We start from the raw sequence: 26,860 nt of genomic DNA, 5'->3' as shown, positions 1-26,860 counted from the left end.
TCTGTTGGACTGACATTTTAAATTGTTGTTATTTATTAGATCATCAAGAGAGGACTTTCGGGCTTCTATTTTTTTCTCATTAAAAATGAGTTTAAAAACTCATTCCAGTGAGTTTTAGGATTAAAAAAGGATTTAGTTGGTTTATTTCAGGCTTGTTCTGCACTTTACCATCTACTATATTGGATTTTTTTTTAAAAAAAAAATGATATGGAAATGATATAATGAAGCTTTGATTTCAGGCTCAAAATTGGAACTATACAAACTTCTTGCAGATACATGTGTTGTGTTATAGTTTAGCAGAATTCAGAAGCTCCCCATTTCACTCAGCCAGAGCATAACCTTGGTTCCTCTTCAATACACAAGAGCCCCATCCCTTAAAAAAGCATTTCCTGCTTTATATCCTTGAGATGGGGTGAAGCTGATGCCCCTTCCAGAAGAGTCAATGGGCTATCAAGCAAATATTTCTAATGCTCCTTATATTCAGCCATTCAACAAGCATAGCACAGAGAAGGAAGACAAAGGTGATTCCCTCTCCTTTGTTGACAAAGCCATTGAATTTGACCATCCCTCAACTGTCACCCAGAGGCCACCATTGCAAACACTCCGTCCCCAGGCCAAGGCTACATAGAGGACCCAAAACTGCTCAAGTTATGTAGTACTTGAGACAGAAATCTCTCTTCCTCCCTGGCATGACAAAGCCATTGGAAACTTATTTCACTCCTCTTGAGTTTTCAGTCTCAATTCCCCATTCTCCCAACCTTTCGTTTTCTTTCCCTACCACCCTTTTTAAATAGGCTTAAATGAGAAACACAGAAGTACAAATATCTGCAGAATATAAGATAAAGAATAAACATTACCGGTAATATATTCCTTTTAGGTTCCTCTGTGCTCCTCCCACTGTAGGCCTTTCATTGCCTGGACTTCAGAGGTAGAAGGCTGAACATGGCAAATTTATCACGTACTTTAATGTTTAGAAAAGAAGTACCACTTAACTTTCAATTTATTTACTGGTTAAGTCCTAAGTTCTGTTTCTTAAAACTGCTTAAAAACTGCTATGCCTAATTTTCTTGGGAAAATTAACAAGAAAAATTGAAATAGTGCTGTAGATATTCCCTGTCTGAACCTACAGAAAATTCCCAATGTATCACAACAAATTTGGATAACTGATACACAGTACAGGTAGAGTGTAAAGATCTTTCATCCAGGGGTTATTTTGTGACTCCAGTAAAGAAAATAAATTCACAGGACCAAATAATTATGTATTGCCCCACAATTAACTGTGCAATAAAACTTCAAAGTGCTTAGTTTTTTTTTAAATCTTAATTTTTTATGTCATGGAAGGTGGAGGATTCTGTAAGAGGTATGAAGTGATTGAGAAAGGTTTTCATGATGAGGATTTCATTATGAAACAATGAGATTGGACATAGAACATCAGTCTGGATGCCCAGTTTCCCTATATAAGGTCTAACGTAAGATTGGGGTTCACCATAGAGAGTGAGACCCTATGCTGCTTACAAGCCACACACAGCATTTAAATGAGATAGGAACCAACATGGTTCAACTCAAATATGATAATAGTTCACAACTTTAAAATCAACACCACGGTATTGTTTACAATACTTGCTCTCAGATCCATGACTGCAAAGTATATTCTTAATATTTGTATTTATAACGTAACACTAGGAACGTTGTTCCTCGAAGAAGCCCAGAATTAGCTGAGAATTCTCAGGAAAATCCAAGCAAACCACTAGCTCATGTTCAAGGTATCCTGAAGATGCATGAGAGAATGAGTCATGGGATCACTAAATCAGAATATTTGAGACAGCAGCTGATTAAGAAGGTCAAATGGCACCTTGACATTTTTCAGCTAGAGTCTCTAAAACCCTTATTCACACTGCACTGCACTGTTGATGATCAAAGAGAAGCCCCCCCAAAGCGTAGAATCTCTGCCAGGAAGGAAGAATTTTTCAAGGAAAATTCTTTGAGTTTTTATCACAAGAATATACACCAAATATTAGCTAAATATTGAAAATCGCATCATGTTTTGCCACTTATTTGGGTGGGATTCTCTTCAGCCATTCTCCCCTCTATTATTTTGTCTGTTTGGCAAATGTCCTGTTAGTTTTTCCTCATTCTCTTCTTTCATCACTTTCCAGTGACTTGAAGCAAAGCATTTTAAGTGAGGCTTCTGGTAGTCCCAACAAAGTCTCTTTAATATCGTATTTTTCCCCCATTGTGATATCATTTGGGGCAGTCCTCGTTACACAAGTTTGTCATGTCTTTTTGCAAATGGATCAGAATCAATAATGTGCATCTACATTGGGGTGGGGCATCATTGCCCTGCAAGATGATGAGAGTGTTCTCACACTCCAAGCTAAGCTTCTTTCATACAGGTGTACAAAAGGGGCATGGTTTGGCTCATGTAGCTGCCTTCTTGCAGATGTTAACCTTACCCATCCTCCACCACAGATGCTATTGGTAGTAATCAAAAGTCAGAGGATCAAGTATAACTGCTTCTGTGAAAGCAACTTCTATCTTTCAATGATAGAAGATACTTTCATGCAATGTATCTAATCTGGTTCTTGAATACTGAACTGACACAAAAATTTGAAAGATAAAGTGACCCTATGGGTTGCATTCATTGAAGCTGAACCATGAAACAATTTCATCAAAGATGATTTTGGCCAATTTAGCAGCTGTGCGAATCATCTGCTAGGTTTTTACTAAATCTGGTTAAGCATGTTGTGTGAACTCAACCAAATGGGGTCTGAATATAGTGCTTGTTCCTCTCGCAAATATTCCCTGTAAAGAGAAAGGAGGGAAGGAGGGAGGGAAGGAGGGAGGGAGGTTCAAAGACTTGGAAGGATTACAAATAGAAGACATAGTTGTCTGTCTTAAGTTTGATAACTACTGGAACCAAATGAGCAAAAATGTGTAACAAATTTCAACCCATCACATGGGAAGGTTCTGAACAGATTTTGCCTGAAATTAGGAAACAGTATGTCCCCTCACAACATTTTTTCTTCTAAAAATATGTTAAATTTTCCTTAAAATTACATTCCATTTTGGCAGCCTTTCCTTCCCTTTCCTTCCTACCATAAGCTAGAGTATTATTTACAAATAGGATAATTTCATAAGTCAGCAACACTTTCTCTCCTAAGGAGCCCCTTAATGCAGTCAAGTATCCCAAATAAAAAAATTATTTAATTCACTCTAGCCTTAATTTTCTCAATCAATTGTAGGGGTAAGATGCCAAAACAAAGCTAGATGGAAGAAGGGAAACTGTTTTAAAGTGACAGGGTTGGATCTGCAGATCTGAGAATGTTCCTGATTGTAAGCATTCAAGTCCAGTAGGAAGCATCAGAACAGAGTGTCCTTGAGAGGTTAACCCAGGATACATGGCTCGATTTCCCTTCTGTAAACAAGGGCTGTTGTTGGGAGTCATTACTTTTGCATGTTGGCCTTTTCAAACCTGGTCAACAAATCTGCAACAGGTAGAAATTTGATATTTTAGTTAACACAGAAAGCCCTTGGAAAATATATTACTCTCGTTTTTTTATTCTTCTTTTCCAGTCACTGTCAAATTGTTGGAGACTTTCTTGGCAAGGCTTTTCAGAAGTGGTTTGCTCCTTCCTAGGGGTTGAAAGAGAAAAACTCACCCAAGATCATCCAGCTCTTGGCTTTGTGCCTAAGGCAGGCTTAGAATTCATGGTCTCTTCGTTTCTAGCATGATGTCTTCACCACTCTACCAAACTGGCTTTCAAGTTTGCTTAGCTGTCAACAGAACTGCTCAAGAATTCCTGCCAACAATTCAAAATACTTCTTCAATTCTTCAATACGGTAGGGTGTTGTTTTTACTCTAGCTGATTCAATCAGCTTTCAGAAGTCTATTTTCAGACATGGTGGCTTGGTTGGTTTTGCTTTTGTTCAGTCAGTTTGCATATTTTGATCAGGGAATGGTAAATGCTTGTGGGCTTCATTTGATACTTCCCTTCCAGCTGCCACAGAGACTGCAAGGAGAAGAATGTCTAAATCCACTCCCAACAGAATCAGAGACTAAATCCTTTCAGATCCTCCTCACTTTGGCTTTGAAGCCAAACTCATTCCGTAACAGTCTATCAGCTTGGGATTATGTTCATGTTTCCTGGAACATCTGCAAGCTTCTTCCAGTGGGGTCTTCCAAAGTGGGTTTAAAGACTAGATAGGCGAAGGTTTCCTTTTCATAGATAGATCTAAATATGGAAAACAAAGTAGAAGTGAGTAATATATGAGATGTTGTGAAAGAGCAACGGTTGGCTAGTCGGCACTAAGGCTGCTTCCTCCTGAGCTTGCGTGGAGGCACATTGCTCCCATGCTGCTCTCCCTTCTCCTTGCGGACACAGTGATACTTGGTGACCCGTTTGCGACACTGTTCACAACGAACTGCACAACACCAATGGAATTTGCAGTTGCAGCTCGACACCATTTCTGCTCGCTGTTCCTGCACAGCCAACCCACAGTCTGCACACAGGCGCTGGCAGCTCCGTTTCTCCCACTTACTCAGGGCCTTGCCTCTCTTCAGACACTCCCGGCCTTCCGTACCCAAGAGGCCCAAAGTCTTGTTCTCCAAGCAGTAGTCAGGAGAGTCTTCCAGGTGGACAAGCTCCTTTTTGGAGATTGAGCTGAAGGTTTCCACGATGGCACCTCGACTTGCAGCGCTATTGGCCACCCCTTTCAGTATGTCTACTTTCAGTCCTTTGTGGTACTTCTCTTTCAGGTATGTCCCCACTTCTCGAAACTCAGGGAGTTGCAGCCAGCAGGTCTGGGTGGTGCAGCTGCCTGAAACCCCGTGACACTTGCAGGTTCTCTTCATAGTTCCTTTCACTGCCTAGAGGGTAAGGCAACAACAGAGCAGATGTCATGCAACAAAACTAAAGAACAAGAATGTTCTATTCAATAGAGAGAATTGAGATTTTGCCGAAGATCTGTCTTAACAACTGGCTACAAACATGTCTTTCAGTTCCTTCCAGAAAGATTTTTCAGAATTTTGTACAATGATACAAGCAACTTTCTTTCTTTCTCCAGATTAAAATAATGAAGGGCTAAATGCAATGATTAGTTTTCAAAGCTATTATTTGGATTAACTAAGTATTTATTCCTTCCTATCACATTAAATCTAGAAAAAAAAAACAGTTTGATGATAGGAAGTCATAGTCATGCTAGTTATTACAAATGGTATTTTATTATATGCATAAAATACTGTACAAGAAGTAATCATGATAAATTGCTCAGATTTTATGGCTTTCCCCTGCTTTGCGGCTGACTGCTGGTATACACAGTTTGAAAACTGCATGATGGATGAAATCATGTCCATGGAGAAATGGGGGTCAGCAAAATGGAGACCAGGCTCGTACTGGAATTGCCTGGCCCTACTGTATATAACAAATAAAGGCTTGAGCTCTAGAAGTGGTCCATTAGCCACATCAAATCGTTTTATGAAGTCTGCTTCCCTTCGGAGTGAAGCTTCAGCACTTCCACGCTACCAGTTCATCTTTAAGCTATGTTACTAAGGAAGTAGATTTTGTTGGATAATTGTATCATTTTATTTCTTTAAAATAGTCCTTTTCGGAACATCTATTTTATATTCTATATATTGAAGCCCATTTCTTGCATATGTGAAAATATTTCAGTTGTTGATATAGACAGTTGAGCAAGAAGCAGCACCTGCACATACAGTGAGGGTTTTGGTGGTGGGTGAAATAGGGAGAAGCTCAAGAGGTCAAGGGGAAGCTGGCATGGTTTTGGGTGGAAAGAGGACCTGCCACTTTCCAGCATGCTTCCCAAAGCAGCAGAGCAACTCTGGTTAGCCGGCCAACAGCCCATCCCAGGCACAGGTTAAGGGCCCTAAGAATGGTCTAATGTGGCCTAGTGTGGCCACCAGATCCCAGTCATCAATTACAGCAGATACTGCCTTGGCTCTGTCTCACCCCAGCCCAGCCATGCACTCCCCCTAGGTGGCACACAGGAGGTGGCAGTGGGAGTGGCCCCACAGCCAGGCTAGTCCCGTCCCGCCATCTGCCTCCCATCCCCTGGCAGCGGCACCAGTTAGCAGCAGCCCTGTCCGCAGGAGCAATGCCACCCCTCCACTCTCCTCCAACCTGGGCAGCCTGCAAACCCAAAGGGAAGCTACTGTCTCAGCCCACCAGACAAACCAGCCACCTCACACTTTTCTCACCCCAGTTTTCTCAGTTTGCTGCTCGTTTCATCTCGCTTCTTTTCATAACTGTCTGTCTTTTAGTTTGCCTCTTTTTGAAAATTTCTGAGTTCTGGGGTCTATGGTACCAGAACTCCCAGGGAGATATTTTTGTTTCCTTCTCCTGTCTCCTGCCCAAAGCTCATGTTTGATATGCTCTGCTGCTTTGATTAGCAGATGGGTCCTTCTGACGACGGGGAAGGTTTAAGGAGATGGGGACAGAATTTGCACAGGGGTTTTTAATACACTCAGGTAGACGGTCTTTCCACCTGTGGGGTGTAGATTTTTGGTTGGTGTGCATTTACAAAAGAGAATGTCTTGGAGAATATCTTCCACATGGTACACAGGATTGCTACCATAAAGTGATCACGTTCTTAAGTCTTTAGCACAGGGTTGGGATTCAAATTTCTGGTTCTGTGGGCATGGCTTAGTTGGTGGGCGTGGCTTAGTGGTCATGTGACTAGGTGGACATGGCTTGGTGGTCATGTGACTGGCTGGGCGTGGCCAACTCAACATCACTCACATTGAGGCACGCATCTCCTCGCCTGGCGTCTCAAGACTGTGGGATACTGCAACAGTCATAAGTGTGAAAAATGGTCATAAGTCACTTTTTTCAGTGCCATTGTAACTTTGAATGGCCACTCCACACAAGCAAAGTATCAGCAAAGGAGGGGGAAAAAACTCCAGAGACGTTCCAGAGACAGGAAGTTTAGTCCTGCCAAGAATGTAATAAGGGTTAACGGAGAGGCAGTTTCTGTAAGCAACACCAGAATGTTTCCTTCCTGCCTTCCTTACAGGATTAGGCCAGTAATTTCTTCTAACAACCGGTTCTCTGAACTGCTTAGAATGTTAACGACATTCGAATAGGTACAAACTGGTAGAATCCCACCTCTGCTTTAGCACCATAAAAGCAAATAATGAAACAATGGAAAACAAAAATATCTTCTTTTTGAACTGCATATATAAAGCTTTTGTTTAAAGCTGGCTGAAGCCACAAATAGCAGCAGTTAGGAAAGTAGTTGTGAAAATGCTGATTAGACACATGGAAGTAAACCTAAATCTTTCCCTTCAAAAGCTGTTTCAAATTATTATTCACTAGCTCGATACCCGTGCTTCACTACAAAATTATGTGGTCGGGCTTAGTTTTGGGGGAGGAAAATAAGGAGGGGGAAATTCTGCCTCTGCCTACCATCATCCATCTGGCTAGCATCCTGTCAATGTGTGAGGGAGTTGAGGGCTGTTTGGAAACTGAAACAGTATTTGTTGTGTGAGCAAGGAGGAGACAAGCAAGGAGCTTGGGCGTGGCTTAGCTCAACTGTTCTGTACCAAAGATTCTTGGTGCTGTGAAACTGAAACTGAAACTGAAATTCCTCTCCTCTGTTTGTGTTTTGCACCTGGAACAGATTTCTTTTCAGGTGGGGAAGGGGAGTAGAACTCCTTAGCATCAGAATGTGATAATAATCATATATAAAATACTAATGCTCTGGTGGTCATTCCAAAAAACCCTTTCCTAGCGAGCACCTAGAAGCCAAGAGGAACATACATGCCAAATTTCAAGTTTGTAGGTTTTACGGTTCTGGAGAATTTGTGATGATACATGAATGGTATTTCACTTTTATATATATACATTAAGATTACAATATCAAATGACTATTAATAAACAAGTGGGAAGTAATTTTATTTAATCAAAATAAAAAAAAAATTAAGGCACCAGGCTAGAAACTTGGAGACTGTGAGTTCTAGTCCTGCCTTAGGCATGAGAACTGGCTGGGTGATTTGAGCCAGTCATTCAGTCTCAGCCCAATCCAGCTCAAAAAGTTATTGTTGTGGAGAAAGGAGGAGGAGAAAGGACATCAGGCTTGGGTAACAAGCTGGTTAGTGAATTCCTGTCATAACCAGTGGACCTACACTCAGGAGACACTTGTAGGAAAATACTAGAAATAAAAAAGATATATTTAATCAGGTATGTTTTGCCCTAGTTCCACCAGCAATTTGGGTCAAAGTGGCTACTCTAGTTCTCAAATTCATAATATTTTTGTTTTTCACACTATGAAATTTTGTTTTTCACACTATGAAAAGGGATGATAAAACAATTTATATAGCTGAATTATATAATTTTATAAAATGTTCTGTTATTCTTATAAACAAAAGGTAAGAAAATGAAAAGGCATAAATATATAACCCTGACATTTATGCCACAAAAATGATGCACAACTCATAAGATACCTATTGTTGATAAGATACACAACGTCTGGCTGACTCAACCAGAACCGAACTGTTTTTATCTATTGTTGCTTCTAAGTCCTGTAGGAAGTTAGCACCCACCCCTCTCCTAGAAAATTGAAATAGCCTAGGAAATATTAAAAAGGCAGAATATTTCCTCTAAAAAGAGTAGAAACTCAGAAGCAGAAACTCAGCTCAGAAGCAGAAACTCACCCCACCTTTGTTAATGGGTGGGCCATTAAGGCCTGGGCCAGAATACTTTACATAACAAAAATCTCCAGGTTAAGCTATAGCAATTGCCAAGAGCCCTTTTAAGGGCATAAATCACCCAGCAAGGCTCAACCAAGCCTGGAACTCAGGACAGCCTACAGAGTTGCCCCTGCATGGGAGCCTGACAACCAATCAGAATACAAGCTCCAATTCAAACCCCAACAGAGGATATAAAACCCAGGCACTCTCAGCACCTCAGCCCTTTTTTCTTAATCTCTTCCTTTTCACTCTGGAGCTCCAAGCCATGTGGTCCTGATATTAAACCTTCCAAACAGCCTCCATGTTTCCAGTGTCTTTTTCCGCACTTGGAACTGAACCCAGAAGGATATTTCTTCCAACAGTACCATACACAATTTTCTAAAAAATATTCATGAATCTTCATGTGTAAATATGACTTTTGAACATTTTTTCTCCAAAATGCTAAAAAAAAAAATTGTTCAGGAAATATGAAACATATTAGTTCACTCCTGAACTAATAGGATAGTCTTACACGCAACTGGCCCTTTGAGGGCAACTATAATTCTGATGGCAACCCTCAGTTTGACACCCCTGACTTATAGGATCCCTGAGATCAGTGCCTGCAAGGAGGCAAGTTGTTCTGAAGACCTCTGCATTGTGAGCAAAATAACATAAGAGGGAAGAACCATTTCCTGATACTTAATGACAGGATCAGTCCTGTGGCAAAGAGAGAGAGAAAAAAGCAGAAAGTTGTAGAGAAGAGAAAGAAGAATGAGTCGTGACCCCCGAGGTACCTTCCAACTCTGTTGTCCTATGAAATCTATGAAGAAATCCTGTACAAGATAATTAGGAAATCTGGTTCAAGTTCGAAGCATTGCAAAAGTTCAGACATTGATTGACTTTTCCGGTATGTGACCCAGAACTTCATAAGAAAAAGGTTTCTTAGTCCACTCCTGCATTAGAATGAATAATGCCCCTTTCATGTCTGGCAGAGCTGGAAATCATGTCTCAGTCAGCATAATCAAAGAATTTCCAAAGCCAAGAGTCAACTTGCCCAACTCTACCCTGTAACATTACAAATATGTTGGCTTTCTGCCCGATTGGACATTCAGAATAACGTTGGAACTGTCAGCTTTACAAAGTGGACCAGACAGGAAATATGAACAGATAAATCAAAACTATTTTATTGAAAAACAACATTAGCAGAATATTGCAAGTTTGAAAGTACAATTCTGCTTTTGTCATCTTTATAGACTAATAACCCGGCAGCTGCAGGCTGTACTCTCTTATCTGAAGTGTTCCTAGGCAGCATCGCTTCTCTCTGTCTTCCAGGGAAATTCCCACCTACAGGAGCACCCACACTTTTTAAAGCTTTTTCTGCAATCAAGTGAAATTCCCCAATAACGCAGAGTTGGCTATTTCAGCTTCCAAATGTTTCATTAAAAATGTATACATAGCAAACCTCTGAAGACTCCTGACTCCCCCTGGCTTTTCCTGACTTTTCTCCTTGCAGTATATGGAAATGAGATTACCTTTCGGCCAGCTTCATTGTTATGCAGATTCATTGCTGCTCTGGCATCCTGCCCTGTTTCAAGGGCATCCACAAACTGCTTGGAAATGGCTTCCCCAAAGCCCACATTGTCACTGCAGCCTCCCCACAGCCATCCTTGGCCTCCTGCAGAGACAAATGTGTCACCCGACTGTTAGATGGGATCCATCAGTGGGTGTACTAAGAACAACAACACATCTGAAGCCCAGAGTTCAAGGCAGGAGATTCAGAATACACGGTCATCCTTCTGGACCCAAACTTGGATCTGGACCCAAATCCCTGCTCTAATCCGCTTTTGCTTCCTTTTTCTTCTTACTCAGATGTCTGATCCAAAAAAATGTAGCGTAATGATGAAATTATGCAGTCTTAAGATACAGAAGATTTTGATTTTAAGGGATGAATCCATGAAATAGTTCTAAGTTATTTTACCCAGAAAAAGTCTTATTGTATACCAGACTAACCATTATATTCCAGAGATTTTAAAAATTTGCATAGAATCCTGTCTTTAATTTCCTACGCCTTTTTACTTTTCTTCTCATTTCTCATCAAGGAGAAGCATTAACAGAGTATCTTTTTACCTTTTCCTTCTTCATTGTCTACCAAGTCTTACATTTGACTATTTTTCATTTCCCAATGTCTGAAATTTTACCCTAGAAATTTACATCTGCATGAAATCTAAGAAAGGTTGCTCCAAAACCTTTGCACTACTTTTAATGAAATTTGGCCCATTTGTTCCCTTCTTCCTCCTCTTCCTCCTCTTCCTCCTCTGCATATTTCAACTCATTTTGCTAGGAAACAAAAGGATGCAGCCATTTATGCTTTTTTCCATGCCAATCAATGGGAAAAAAATCAGTTTTAAGAACATCTCTTGATCTGAGCAACGATCTGATAACTTTATTGTCCTACATTGTGCCCTACCCTGACTAATCAAGCCGGAGAAAAAAAGGTGCTGCTTTTAGTACATCAAAAATTATGATTACTGGTCCAGAAAGGAGGAGAGCGGATAACGTGGATAAGATACCTGCATAGCTATATAAATATCACCTACTTTGAGATTCCTGATCACAGAAAAGGTCTAAATCAGGGGTGGGCAAACTACGGCCCACGGGCCACTTCCGGCCCGTTGGTCTTTTTAATCCGGCCCGCCGAAGATTGGTACAGAATTAAGGTTTGATGTGAATGATTGAATGATTGCATTCATTTGATTCTGACTTGTAATGACAGGCATTTCGACACCAGGTGGCACATTAGGCGCAGTGACTTGATTTTGCGGAGATTTTGCAGTTTTTTATATGTATCGTATCTTGTGCTGACCCGGCCCGTCTGTCAAATTTTAAAAGTCAATGAGGCCCCCGAGCCAAAAAGTTTGCCCACCACTGGTCTAAATAGTACCGTGCAAATAGGAGACATTTTGCCTACACGTGTCCTTTTAAAGGCTTTTGAGTGTGTCATCCATGCTTAAAATACATCACTGCTCTCTTACCTCTATTTCTTAAAAAGAAGTTTAGTATGGCAAGAGGCGAGTGGAGAAAGACCCTACATAGAGTGCTGTTAAGAATGTGCTGTTAAGTTTACTTCTTACCAAACTGTCCATTGCGAGAATCATCACATCCACAATTGTCAAAGTCCCCAAGGCTGCAGTTTCGTGTCAATGTGTACATGACCCCAGCTGAGCTGATTGCATGAACAAAAGCTGTTTCTCGGTTAGCTGTGAAATAATTACACAACAACTTAGCCAAAGAAACTGCAGCTTAGGAGAAAACAGCAGAATTTATTGTTTTCTTAGCTTCGTAAGTCTCTCAGATGCTTCTGTTTTCAATTGAAAGTCCAGTCCAGGATTCATCTGAGAGGAAAATAATTTTCACTGAAATATGTTGTTAAATATATAAAACTGTGGGGAAAGCAGTATCTTAATAGTTGTTTACAGTAATTTAGCTCCCATTAATGCACACAAGCTGCTGTCATGCAGCTGAAATAAAAAGCTACTGAAGAAAATATTTTAAGCATATTTTTAACATTTTGTCTTATCCTGCACAATTTTGTCCTAAAATAACTTACCATTCCTAAATTATCAGTGGCCTCATTAAGTGTCTGTTCATATGTAATTGGTTTTCCCAGTTCATTAAAAGAAAAATGTATCCGTGGCTTTAGGCAGAAGAAAATAGTTGAAAATCTTCTGGCCAGCTCCTTCCCTGACAATTGGCCATAACTTATAGAAAGAAGGTAGAAGTGGGCAAGGAACTAACTTCTCAGCAGGCCTTACCGGTGGTGGGATTCAAATTTGTTTTTACTCCCGGTTCTGTGGGTGTGGCTTGGTGGGAGTGGCAGGGGAAGGATACTGTAAAATCTCCAGTCAGAGGTGGGATTTGCCAGTTTTCCAAACTACTCAAAATTTCCACTACCGGTTCTCCAGAACTGGTCAGAACCTGCTGAATACCACCTCTGGGCCTTACCCACTTCAAGCCCTTTGGAGTGGCGGAACTATGAGGAATGCAACAAATGCTTATTAGGTTCTGTAATTCTGTAATTGCTTCCTTCGCTTAAGTGCTAGTTCTGTCCAATATTTACTCTTAATGGAATTACTCAATGTTACAGAATAAAAAAATTGGAAGGGACCCTGGAGTTGTTCTAGTCTAACTCCCTGCTTTAGCAGGAGAACTTATACCATTTCAGAAAAATGGCTCTCCAGTCTCCTCTGAAAAACTTCCATTATTTGCTCACGTAATATGGCTGTAGTATTATTTATCCTCTTATCTTCTTTACTCCCCCTCTTATTTATATTATGATTATCATTGTTTTGTTGCTTTGCATATACACTGAAAGTTTCTGCACCAGAGACAAATTCCTTGTGTATCGAATCACACTTGACCAAATAAAGTATTTGATTCAATTCAGTTGAAGTGATGAAGCACCCACAACTTCTGAAGGCAAGCCATTCCACTTCACATGTTTTAGCCTCCAGCCCTTTAATCATCTGTGTTGCTCTTCTCTGCACTCTTTCTAGAATCTCAACATCTTTTTAATATCATGGCCACCAAAACTGGATGCAGTATTCTAAGTATGGTCTTACCAAGGCATTATAAAGTGGTACTAACACTTCTTGACTCTATCCCTCTATTTATGTAGCCTAGGATTACATTGGCTTTTTTGGCAGTTGCAGTCATACTTCATTAGTTAAAAGGGATTTTAATACTGAGAGAGGAATAAAAATCTATCTGTATCATATAACAAATGGCTATGTATGTATACCACTGTCCTGTTATCTGTCCTGTCCTGTTATCTGCTCAGTCTCCTAACTCAACATGCATCACTTACTTACAGTAAACTATACTTCCCATTTGGAGGCCAGGTCACCTGTTTGGGTAGGAGCTTTGGAAATTCTTTGTAATCCAGCGTTGACTCTTTCTATCCAGAATGGTTGGCTGCCATCAGCAACTGCTATGTTTTCTCCTGTCCCCAGACTGTTCATGAACACATTTTTTAAAAAAAACTAATCTCATTTTCTAAAGGATTTCACTCTAAGTTTTTCTTAAGTCTGAGGACTGTCAATTTATTTCTGACTTAGGCTTCTTGTTCTTTAACTAGTAATTATGGCTATGGACCATAGCAATATCTTCTTGGGATAGAATTACCTACAATTAAAAGGAAATACACACCTGCAGGATATAGCAATACCCAAGAAGTAGCAAGCAACATCTTATTCCATAAGGAAGTCTTATTTATCAGATTCTAGCAGAGAAATATCATACTGTACATCATAGAAATGCAACTGGTTCATGGGTAATGGAAATTGTCCCCCCCATCATTTTTCTTACCACTGCGAAGTCCTCCATGGCTAGAAAGTTGCAAAGCTCTCTCAGGACAGTTCCAACGATCCCAAGCAAACTGGAACTTGCATTCCTCAATACCACTCTGTGCACCAGCTGCAACACTGCTAGAGTAGATGAGGTATGCCTGCAAGGGGAGATAGCAATAGCACTTAGACTTATATACTACTTTATAGTGCTTTACAGCCCTCTCAAAGCTGTTTAGAGAGTCAACATGTTGCCTCCAACAATTGGGGTCCTCATTTTACCCCACCTTGGAAGGAAGGATGTGTCAACCCCGAGCCTGATGGGATTCGATCTGCCAAACCGCAGTAGGAGTAGCTTGCAGTACTGCACTCTAACCACTGTGCCACCGAGGCTACTCGGATGGTCAAAACAAGGAGCTTCCAGGTAAATGGCTAGATTGGTCAACTTTCCCATTTTTCCAAAACAATGTTTAGGCAAAACACTGGTTTAACACTGGATAGTCTAGTGTAATTCAGCCAATAAATAGTACATAGTGGAAACACCAGGCTCCCATGAGCAACCTAATGGTTTAAGGTACATCTGTAATGGGCAGGGAGTGGAAGAAAAATGAGCCCTTCCTACACTCAAGAAGCAGGGAGTAGCTCAGGTAGGCCAAGCAGAGAGTTCCCAGATATTTAACAGTAGTGAATTTTAAAAAAAAACTATTAGTTGACCAAAATATCTTCAGAAGATGTCAATTTTTAACCAAATATTTCACTGAAGAGCCAGAATTTTACAATCTTCTTAACAGTACTGTATTGGCTCTGAAATGTGCTAGGAAGATGCAATGAAGTAAAAAGCAGGAACCTGGGGGTGTATGAAGCTAGAGATCTAAAATAGGCTACAGATACTAACCAAAGCATATTAGAACTGATATGAAAGCACTAGGCTGCCAAATAAAAACCATTTGATGGTCTGGTGTAATTCAGCCAATAAACATCACATAGTGGAAAGACCAGGCTCCCGTGAGCAACCTACAGTAACTAGTGATTTTGAACAAATTCCATGTACATTAATCACAGTAATTTACACTGAATTATCTGGAGCATTCGTTATGGGGCAAAGCATAGATTTTGTAGGAACAAAATATTATGAAGAAGATGGGCTCTCCTGCTTCTAGTTGGATTAGAAGATCTCCAAAGTCCCTTCCAACTCTAATTCTGTTATTATTCTATTAAATTAACACCATTAGCAGCCAGATTCTGGGTTGTGCATAACATATGTCAGTTGAGAGTCAATCTCACTATTACAGTTTGCCTGCTGCCTTTAAAGGATTAATGGCACAGACCTGTGTACAATTAAATTAAATTAAATAACAACACAGGGTTCTCTTCTTTAGAGCAGGAATTTAAAAAGTAGAAAGAGTTGTTGTTGTTGTTGTTTTTTGCTTTCTACAAGTCAAGTCTAGCTTGCAAATATCCAGCCACATATTTATCAAATCTGGGAAGGAGGAAAGAAACAAGGTCCAAATGATTTGTGCTTCTTGGAATTAGGAATGGAGATCAAAGGGAAGGCACTTACCTTGGGACCAGTCATCAGGAAATTATTCACTGACCTGGAAGGGAGAAAAGGCTTCATCAATGGAGAGCAGCAAAGGGAATGTCTGGAATTCCACTGCACTGTCCCAGTTCATCCCCCTCCTTCACCCCTCCTGGCCAACCTGCAGCAATCTCCCCCCTGCACCTCATCACACATGACAATTGCCTCCCATTAGCTAAGGCTTGTAGGGACTAATCTCTCTGCCCTGGTCTAGAGCCTCATCAAATTTTGAGAAATGAATGTCTGAATTTAAATATATATATATATATATTATCTTTGAAAGCAGGCCTGGATTTACAAAAATTGAATTATTCTCTCTCAGCCGAATCCACCTCACAGGTTTGTAATATGAAAAATTGGAGGAGTACTAGGTATGGTAATGCACAACACAGAAAAGTCACAGCTGTTTAACTATTTGATTCAGTCACTGAACAGCAACAAGAAATGAGCAGAAAATTAAGAAAAGCAGGATGAAAGGACAGATATGCGGACTATAATTCATAGTTACATAGCCAAGGAACAGTTCTTTACTTCAAATGTTTAAATCTCCAGGACCATAAATCACATTCATACAGGAAGAGCAAGATGGTACAATTGCATGAAGAATTTTTGCCCCCTCTAATTGTATATTTCACTGAGTTCCTAAGTAAGTTCCTGCAAAATTTACAACCAGTCCTTTCTCAGTCTAAAAATTCTAACAAAATGACTGAAACAACATTACTATCACAAACACTTGTTATTAAATACTGGGACTATGTAGAAGAAATAGGATGCAACATAAAATATACTCTGTTGTAAATATTAATAAACATCTGGAAAAGAAAACTACTCCGTTGAATCAAGCTCTGTAACAGAAAATAATAATTTTTGCTAGCTCAGAAATCCTACGGTAGCTAGTTTAGAAAAGTGAGAACCTACTTCACTGTCCTTGTAGCAGACTGGCCTGACCCATGCTGTCTTTTGTAGTAGCAAAGAATTCTCCATGTGGCAAAAGATGATCAGGATTGGTGACTCTTTTCCCTTGAACTCAAAGGTGCTTTGTGAAAGCCTTAATGAACAAAAGCTGGATGGGTAGAGGTCAATAATTACAAGCCCATCTGTTGGCAGTCTTGGTTCCTAGAATGTAGCAGCTTTGAATTTAAGAAAAGTAAGTGAATTTTACAGAAAATTTTCTGACAATAAAAGTAATGCGGCAGTGGGGCTTGGTACTCATGGGATGGGGGCTTCTTTTCACCAAATGTTTATGTGAAGGGTGGAGATATCAGATTCTGAAATTTGAATTCCTGCACTTAGCCTAAATTGGTGTTTTTCAATCTTAACTACTTTAAGATGGGTGAACTTCAATTCCCAGAATTCCTCAGCATTATTTGCCCTGTCAGGCAATTAAAAAGCATAGTTGACCTAAGAATAACTAGAGTTAAATTAATATATGCTGAGGTTATGTCAAGGAGAAACACAAATTATTATGCATTGACAATATGTCATAGTTCATTAGCAATAGTCTATAACATTGTTTATTGACATAGCCCAATCTGATAATTTGATAACTTAGTATTTCCCAAAGTTTTAATTCTCTATGGAGAAGTTTGTATGGAGAATTCCTTGGTATGTGAAATTTCTTAAAGATCTTGGAATAATTGTTCCAGGAAAACATTCTATGTTTGTAAATGTAAATATTTTAAAATGTTGAACTCGAAGTAATACAGTAGGGATATACAATAAATAGATGGTTAATGATCTTAAGAGGCCACTAAAAATGTTATAAAGTACCATAGAACTGCAAAGAGTTATTCTGCAACGGGAAGAATGAATGCTGGTTGGGCAACTCTGGAAGTTCAAGTCCACACATCTTAAAGTTGGTGCGGGGGTTGGGAAACAACCAGGTGGTGTTTAGATGGTGTAAGAGGAAAAATGCTAATATATGGAAGGCTTGCTTAGGGAGTGTCTGTCCAGCGGTGATCATAGGCTGAAAATGCTGAAGGGGAGGGGGATGCATGTCGGGCAGCATTGCTTCCTCTCCACCCTGTAACTAGTCTGCTGATTTTTCATTGCTTCTACATCACAAAGTGCCCACATGGAATATGGGGAGGGAGAATCTCCCCCTATCCAGGTCCTTTGCAGATTTAGACTTGCTGCCTTAGGAGATAGCATGAACCAGTGGAGCTGAGTATAACTTTCGATGGTTTACTTGAGACATGTGGAGGAAGAAGAAGCAGAGTTCTGCTCTTCTCATGGGTTTGAGAAGGATTCCTCTGTTGCAGAGAAGATTGTCAAGAACAGGTGGCAATTACCAAAAAGAGCTATGGACTGTAAGGGGCAAGTCTGGCCAAGCTAATTTTATCTCATTTGAAAAAAAAAATGATGGGATTATATACTCTACTATATGTATTATATACCCTAATTTAAATATACCATTAATGAAGTAGACACAAACTAGATCAAAAATTGTATCCCAAGAATGCTATCAGCTCATGAAGAAATATCACAATGATCAACCCTATGTCCTTTTATTCTTCAATATTTTCATTAGTGTTTTAAATGAAAAAGCTGGAGGCAATACTGGCTTATGGAAATTGCAATTATACAAAAATGGTGGCCCAACTAACACCCCAGGAGACAGGTTTTAAATTAAACGGGTTGGGAAAAGAGGATGAAAGTAATAGAATGAAACTTGATAGAAGTGCTTCACTTAAGGGGAAAAAAAGATAAAGAATGGACGGGTTGAAACCACACTTACTATTAATATTTTTAAAAAATAAATGAAATACTTTATTTTGGAATTATAATTGTTTGCAAACTAAATATGAGCCAGAAAAAAAAATATAGTTATCAAAGAAGAAAGTATTAGTTTAGGCTTCATCGACAGAAAAGTAATTCCAAATTCTGAGAAGTAACCATTCCACTTCCAAGTGTTTTCCCACTTTGGGGCATCATAATTTAAGAAGAGTTCAGAGAAAATAGAGGAAGCTTGGGGAAGGATAATAAAGATCTGGGGACCAGAAACCAAGACCTATGGAGAAACACCTGGCCATATTTAGTCTTGAGAAAGGATTGGTGAGCATTCTTTAAATTACTGGAAACACGTCCCACAGAAAGGATCCAAGCTGGATATAAAGTATAAAAAGCAGGTTCTGGTTTAAAGTTTCCTTGCTGTAAGAGCAGTTCAACAGAGGAATCAATTATTCAGAGAAGCAATGGCCATCCCTTCCCTGGATGTGCTCAAGTGGGGGTTAGACAGCCTTCTGTCTGAGATGCCTTCATTTAAATTCCTGCAGTGAAGGGGGTTGGGGGGTGTTTGGACTCCATGGCTTTCATGACTCCTTGCTATGCTAGGGTTCTATGTATGATTATATCATTAATCATTTACCTACATGCTAATAACCTCACTGGCTTGATCCCACAACTGCTATGTTTTTTTTTATTATTTCCTGTAAAAATTCACTTTAAATATCATTAGGATATTGTAATAGTATTAATGTTTCAGAGAGACCCCAATTAAATCTACTCAGTTCTCAGTTATTCTTTCCAGTTTAGCTTTCACTGAGAGACAAATATGAGATATAACTAAATTATTATTCCAGATTTTTTGGTGGGGAGAGGGTTGCTTTTTGTTGGCAATACCAAATAACCATTTGAGGAAGATGCTCATTCTGGTTAAAAATTTCTTAAGGGACAACCTTTAATCTCTTAAATAATACTGCATCTGTGTAAATTGTGCATACAATTTATTGTGGTAACCCAGACAAAATCACAAGAATCACACCTGGAAATTGTATGGTTGAAGATTGACTATTCTATAAATGCTTATTATCCTATTTCAAAATGTTTCTCAGAATTTACTAATTTTATTTAACTATACCAGATATTTCTATTTTAAAAATTAGAAAAGTTTCATTCTTTCTCTCTCTACCAAAAGACTACAAATTTCATTGATTTGCTAATTTGCTAAAACACACATTTTTTTTAAAAAAAAGCACAAAATTCATCCACTGATTAATTTGTTCCCCATCTTGATGAGAAACGTTTCCTAGATGCATTATCTATAAGATTATGTTAGGGAAGCACTTGGAGAATTCATTTAAGGTCTACCTTTTTCCTAAAGGTTTTGCTTAAAGATACATTTATTAAAGAGATACCATTTGCATTGTTTGATACTTTTCATCGTTTGATTTTGTTGAATATATCTTTGTATATATTGTGATGTAACAATTGTAGTTGTATTATACCAGTTGTATTATATTCTTCAATCACAAAGAAGAAAAACTACAAAATAATGCTATAATGTTTAATGCTAATAAGCCTTCAACTTTTGGCAGGCCATATTTTTGGAGAAAATCTATGATATGTTTCTTCTGGTTTCTTGCTGTTTACACATTCTTTCACAACACAGGGAAGTGGCATTGTTCTCCTATCAGCTAAGCTACCAAAATCCGACTCTGCCTGTCTGAGTAAAATTCAGTTGTTGAAGGGTAGGTTTCAGCCGTGACTTAACCTGGGCACTGACACATGTTGAATCAAATTCTTTCATATTATTCATAATTTCAATTTAAGAAGTATTCATAGTGGTTAATGAGGAAGAGAGGAGAAAGATTATAACAATCGACCAAACACAATCAAATTAGTTAATGAAAAAGCAATAAAATCTCATCTGCATTGACTAAATCAAATATTTTTTAAAGGTCAATGTTATTCTAAAGGGGTAATTGAGATCACAAGCATGAGTGGATAGAAACTAGAGTTACTCATTATCTTACTTTTTATTTGAATAACATTTTCCATTTGGCAGATATCCACATAAGGAAGGCATTAAATTAGATGGTAGCTATTTTCGGATGTGGCAATATAGCCACAGTACATGCAGTAAATCCTAAAATAGAATCATTCCTTTCTATTTGTTAAGGTAACAAAGATTGGAAAATTAATATGTAATCTAGATGGAGTTTATCAGGATGGATCCCAGTACTAATGAATGGGTGAGGTCAGACTTTATTGCTCTAGTTAGTTGGATTGGTCAGCCTTCCACACATACAGACAGACATACCGCCCCCTCCCTGACTACCACCACAAAATGTTGTTTAAATACTGCTTAACTTATTATTCTGCTATAAAAAGGCCCGCATTGTATATGATCAGAAAGAAGGAGCTATCAGCTATGGACAAGGCTTACAAGACTGCCAATGGAAGCACTTCTAAAACTCATCCTGGTCCATCATTTTGGAATGACAGACAAGTACAAATTTCTTCACAAATTGCAACCCATTCCTGAAAAATCTGGCCACTATTTATTACCATTGTCCAACCAGGGTCAGTGCAAATCTAATCTTTCAATAAGCTTGTGGGTTCTGGAAGATGTGGGGGTAACTGCCTAGCTAATGGGATAATGAAACACATCAAATGTCAGCTGGAGGTGTCATCTCCTTGCAATTTAAACTGCCTTATGAAGTGGCATTAAGCTCAAGCTCTTGGTTTCCAGACTGGACCAGGAAACACCTCTGAAAGAACCGCCGATTTGGACCTCAGGAACAAAGAGCAGGTACAAACTGCTGCAGCTGCCAAAAATGCAAATGCAGACCTAGGCTGCATCAACAGAGGCCATGTACTGCTTTATTTATGTACTGCACTGGAGCAGTGCTTCCGGTTTTGGTCTCCACAATATAAAAAAGACGCTGAGGTTCTAAAAAGACTGCAAAGAAGAGCAACAAAGGTCTGGAGAGTATGATGAATGGTTGCAGGAACTAGTTATGTCTTGTCTAATGAAGAGAAAGGCTAGGGGGGAATTTGATCATTGTCTCCCATTGTTACAGAAAAGGGGGGATTGGTTTATTCTCCAAAGCACTTAGGGTAAGAAATATTGGGTAGAATATTATTAAAGAGAGATCCAACCTATAATTAATGAGAAATTTCCTAACAATGAGAATTATTAATCAGTGGAATGGCTTGCCTCCAGGAATGGTGGGTGGTCCTTCACTGGAGATTTTCAAGAAGAGATTGAACTACCATTTGTCCAGAATGGTATAGGACCATGATGGCGAACCTATGGCACGCATGCCGGAAGTGGCACACAGAGACATCTCTCTGGGCCTGCGAGTCATCACCCGTTGCTCTTCTGGGTTCCAGCACGTGCATGCACGCTAGCCAGCTCATCTTCATGTGCCAGAAACTGGAAGGTCATCTTTGCAGCACGCACACATGCGCGAGGGAGCTGCTCTTCTGGTTTCCAGCGCTCCCACACTTGGTGCCGAAAAGGTTCGCCAACGCTGGTATAGGGTCTCCTGCTCAAGCAGGAGGTTGGCTTAGAAGCCCTCTAAGGCCCTTTCCAAACCTCTGTGTTCTAAGTTCTAAGAGTGAGAAATAGTCCTGCATTTTTTCCTTCACCAGAAAAACATGACCAGTTCAAATATACTTTGCTGTTTGCGGCAAAAAATTGCAGCAGTGGAATTTCCCCAAATATTAGTATTCCCCTTTTTATTGACTTTCCAAAGCATAAATTGCAGGTATAAACACATGGTTTTTATTCATCCCACACAAGAGGGATTTCTTTCAATATTGTGGGTCAGAGGTACACAACAGGAGGCCCTGCCCAACAAGGAGATGACATCCAGAACGTTGGCATTCTTTAGTATTGTTGGCAGTTTGAGGAGTTAAGGTATAAACTGATGTCTTTAGCCTTATAGAGATTTAACACCCTCACTTCTCCCCCTAAAAAATTCCTTTCCCTCCTTCCAAAGTGTAATCCTCAATATTTATATAATAATACCATAAAATGTATACATAATCCTAATCAAAAGCACACAATTATTTAAACTCCAAATACACAATCCATAAAAATTCATAATAAAGATAATAAAACCACACAAAAACCAGCATGACAGGCAATGCTCCCGATATAGTGCCTTGCCTATATCTAAGGCTTACTGCAAGAATCTTAGTTTAACTAAGTTCAGAAACATTGAAAGAGAGGGGTCTGTCCAGCTTTGGTGGGGCAAGCTGGAGCAGCCATGGAAATGGAGTGTATTCACCCTTCTAGTCCTGTTGATCGTTTTGGGGAAGTGTCTTCAGCAGACCTTTTCATGTCACACGTGGCCAATAAGTAGCTTCTACATGGTGGAGCTGATTCTATAACAGTGAAGGACCTGAGCCATGAAGGGACCTTATAGAATTACCAGCACCTTGAACCAGACCAGAAATCAATTAGAAGCCCATGCAGATTCCCCTACTCCAGCATGTGTCTTCTGGTAGGTGGCTCAGGGGTGAAATTCAACCACCTTGCCCCAGGTATTAGGGGTGATTTGAATTGGTAAAAAAAAATCATTCCTGGTTGCTATTACTATTGTACCAAGTATACCAAGCCATGTCCACAGCCTCACCCACAGAGCCAGTAGGGGAAATTTTTGAATTTCGCCCCGATTGCGTTTTGCTCCAGCTGTAATATCCAAGTTTTGTTCAAGGACAGCACTGTACAGAGTAAATTACAGTGATCCTTCAAGGGCATAAGAAGAAGAAAAGTCACTGTTGCCAGGATGCTCCTTAAGCTCGACAAAGGTTGTGCTTTTGTGTACGGCGGATTCCCGTGTATTGACATAAAATGCTCTTGAGCTGTGGATTGAGCTTAAAACGTATGGTTGATGCTTGTTTCTCTTGTTATCATAATTTCTGGAGTCTTATTAAAAATGAAAAGATTGTTTTGCATGCTTTTATATTTAGTATGTGGTAAAATCACTGTTAAATTGTCAACAAAGTTTAGTATTTAACCGTCACCAACTTGATGGCATATAATCAATCAATCAAAAGAGCTGACAGCTTGGCAACAGAATCTGTAATAAACTGATCTCTCCCAATGGACAGTTAAACCTCAAAAGGGTGGACAGCAAACAATATCAAGTGATAGGAAGGGAGAATCAAGGACTTCTGTCAATGAACATATTTTACTTATGATAAGTGCACTGTTACTTATTTATAAGAACTTACACATGTGAACAATTGCCCAATAAAAGATAATATATTGCTTATTATTTTTTATTGTGGTTCTTTATTTTTTTTAGTATTTTTATTTATATATAAATATTTTGAAAACAGTGTATTGTCCAGGCATTTCATTTTGCTAAAAAAGCAACAAATACATTGATAGTGATAATAATATACATAGTGATTATAGCAATATTTATAGTTATATTAGCTTGTTTACGATCATGTTCATTATACTAGTATGCTTATAGTCATAGACAATGTTCCTCTTTTACCTGCACATAATCTTTCTTGATCTAACTTATACCTCTTATATCTAACCATTGATAAAACCTATTCCATATTGAATAGTACTCTTTTATTTTCAATGTCGATCTATCCATCTCTATACAGTCCAATATTTTCCAAATTATGCTTTCATCTGATGGGATGTTCTCATTTTTCCTATATTGTGCAAATACAATTCTTACTACTGTCAATACATGAAGTATTAAATATAGTGGTTCTTTATTTTTTGATATCCTTTCCAGAAAAATGTTTCAATAAAAAATATTCCAATAAAATGCTTTTATTCCTCATTAATAGTTTTTGTAACAGTTATGGAAAAACATCAAAAAATCTACTGAATTGATTCTCTGCTTCTTGGAATGATCCAGTTTATCTGGACCATTCTTCTAAGAATGATAAGTGGAAACTTATGAAACACAAACCAGACAATCTGAGATTAAGAAATGCAATGAAATTGCAGAAACATATATCTTATAACGCCTGATCTTCCTCCTACAATTCAATTATTAGTCTAACAAGCTGTGATTTCAATGGCTTCTTACAACAACAATGGTATTAAAGTTTTTGTCCAAATACATGGAAAAGAGATTAAATGAATTTATAGCTTCGTGAATGCTGCAGCTTGGAAACTTTCCAATAAAGAAGATATCCAGATTAGTTACAGATTACAGTTCATCTTGAAAGTGAGAAGTCCACAATCTTTCTAAGTAATTCTCTTGAGTTTCCCTGATTTTTCAAAATATTGACCTCAATAAAGGACTCATGATGAATGGCATCAAAGAACAAAAGCATTTAATTCTGCACAATTGTTCCTGTCAGCCTGTCTATAGAGCAAAGCAAAAAAAAAACTCTGATTACTCACCAAGGATGGCTGAGATGGAAAAGGGATACAAGGAGCAAGGTGCCTGGATAACAGCCAATCCAAAACATAATCTGTCTTCCAAAAAGAAAACAAGAAAAAGAAACTTTGTGAAAGCAAAACATAAAAATTGAACTATTAAATGACTGGTAGAAGGTGAAACAAACTCAAAGAAATGTAAAATGAGATTCTAGCTTCTGCTCCTTGAGTATGGAGAAGTTAAAAGACCTCAACTATACTGGAGGACAATCAATCCTGAAGTGGAAGCAAAGGGGATTGGAGAAATTGAGCCACTGAAAGTTGTAAGAAGAGATTATCTTCTTAATTAAAGATTTCCACCCCCCCTTCTAACTCTTTCAGCCAATCAGAACTCAAGTGCCAAGAGAGAGACTGAACTGATCAAAAGAACACCCAATGTCCCTCAAAAACAAATGGGTCAAAAAAGGGATGGGGGGAGGGAGGCGAAGGGAGGGAGGGAAGAAGAGAGAAAGAGGGAGAGGGAGAGAGGGAGTAAAGAAGGAAAAGGAGAAAGAGAAAGAGGAGGAGGAGAAGGAGGAGGGAGGGAGGGAGGGAGGGAGGGAGGGAGGGAGGGAGGAAGGAAGGAAGGAAGGAAGGAAGGAAGGAAGGAAGGAAGGAAGGAAGGAAGGAAACTCAAATAGTACCATGGATGCTATCCCCACTATCTCAACATCCCAAAGACAACTTGGAAATACTTGTGTGTGTATTTTGCCTTTAAGGCAGCCACTGTGGTTGTGTGAGCACTTTTCTATGAGCAAGTGAGATAGACTTGGAAAGGAGCCACATAAGATTGGAAAGAAAGATTGAGGAAGAAAGATCTTTTCCCTTCGAACTGGTCGATGGACAGACTTGTGGTGGTCAGAAAAAGAGCAGGTGCCACAAGAGGTGGTTTAGCATGTCCTTCTGGCCTTTTCTGGCCTGATTTGGGGGGATAACAACAATGGAAAAGGATCATAGTAGCATGGAAGGAATCCAACTTTGCCCATGGCCCACAGTTTAGCCCCCCAGAGCATAAACAAATATATTCCAGGTGAGGTATCATGCAACTCTGTGGAAAGAGAGCTTCTCTCTGTCTCTCAGGAGCACCAATAAGTTCTTGTGGGACCCTAGTGTATTATAACCACCATTTGAAAACCCTAACGTAGAAGATGGACTGATGTAGTTATACTTCACAAGAACTAATAACAATGTGTTTAGCCTGACAAACTTGGTTAGGAAGGCTTTAAATTAAATCCTGGCAAAAAAAAAGTAAGATAGGATTTGAGAAGACAGACTGGCAAGCAAAAATTTCCATTGACTTGTCTTGCTGATAGCTTTCACCTCCGTGGCACAGAGATAGGCACACAAAAAAAGCCATTATCCCCCACTTCATACTCAATAGGGAGGATGTCCATATGCGCAGCCGCACGGAGAGGAAATAACCAAACCTCACAACCAAAATTAGTATAGTTGCAATGGGGTCTCTTAAACTACTAAAAAGGAAAAAGAAAACAGAACATTGTACATTATTGCTCAGAATGTGAGAAATTAAAAAGTAAGAGTTTATGCTCTTAGTACAGAAAAGAAAATGTAATTTATAATATGCTGGGATGACGCCCAGGACTGAATATAGCAATTGAAGCAGTGGTGGGATTCAAATTTTTTTACTACCGGTTCTGTCGGCATGGCTTGGTGGGCATCACTTGGTGGGCGTGGCAGGGGAGGGATACTGCAAAATCCCCATCCCACTAACCTGCTTTCCAGCTCCGTTCTCCTGGGCAGTACAACAAAAAAAGACCCAGCCAATTAGCTGGGACTCAGGAGGCAGAGAGTAGATGGGGACAGGGCCAGTCAGAGGTGATATTCTGAACTACTCAAAATTTCTGCTACTGGTTCTCCAGAACTGGTGAGAAGCTGCTGAATACCACCTATGAATTGAAGGAAGTTGTTCAAAGCAACAAAGTGTGTGTAGTGGTAGGGGAGGAGAGGATGGGTAGTTGTGCTGAATTCTGACAATATCTATTCCTACTCAGGAATCCAAACGAATTAACAGCAACACAGTAGAGACTGTCTGAGCTGAAATAAATGAGGAAAAAATTAAAAGCTGAAGTGTGGTTGGTGTAAATTACACTCTGCCCAGCCATGAA

The 26,860-nt window shown here is 39.3% G+C and overlaps 1 protein-coding gene across 1 annotated transcript; it reads right to left on the bottom strand.

Annotated features, from left to right (window-relative positions):
- Positions 1-868: 868 nt before the first annotated feature.
- WNT8B (Wnt family member 8B) lies at positions 869-24,920 on the bottom strand. Its single transcript, XM_026714533.2, has 6 exons — positions 24,720-24,920; positions 15,587-15,620; positions 14,048-14,186; positions 11,815-11,940; positions 10,216-10,358; positions 869-4,867 (listed from the first exon to the last, which is right to left on the bottom strand). The coding sequence occupies exons 1-6, from the start codon at positions 24,839-24,841 to the stop codon at positions 4,307-4,309; spliced, it is 1,125 nt and encodes a 374-aa protein (XP_026570318.2). The 5' UTR covers positions 24,842-24,920; the 3' UTR covers positions 869-4,306.
- Between the last annotated feature and the right edge of the window lie 1,940 nt (positions 24,921-26,860).

Source organism: Pseudonaja textilis, chromosome 4, assembly GCF_049901715.1.
Source record: "Pseudonaja textilis isolate UNSWEBS1 chromosome 4, rPseTex1.2, whole genome shotgun sequence".
In the NCBI taxonomy this organism is placed as follows: Eukaryota; Metazoa; Chordata; class Lepidosauria; order Squamata; family Elapidae; genus Pseudonaja; species Pseudonaja textilis.
The sequence above is the reverse complement of the archived record's forward strand: the minus strand, read 5'-3'. Positions and strand labels throughout refer to the sequence as shown.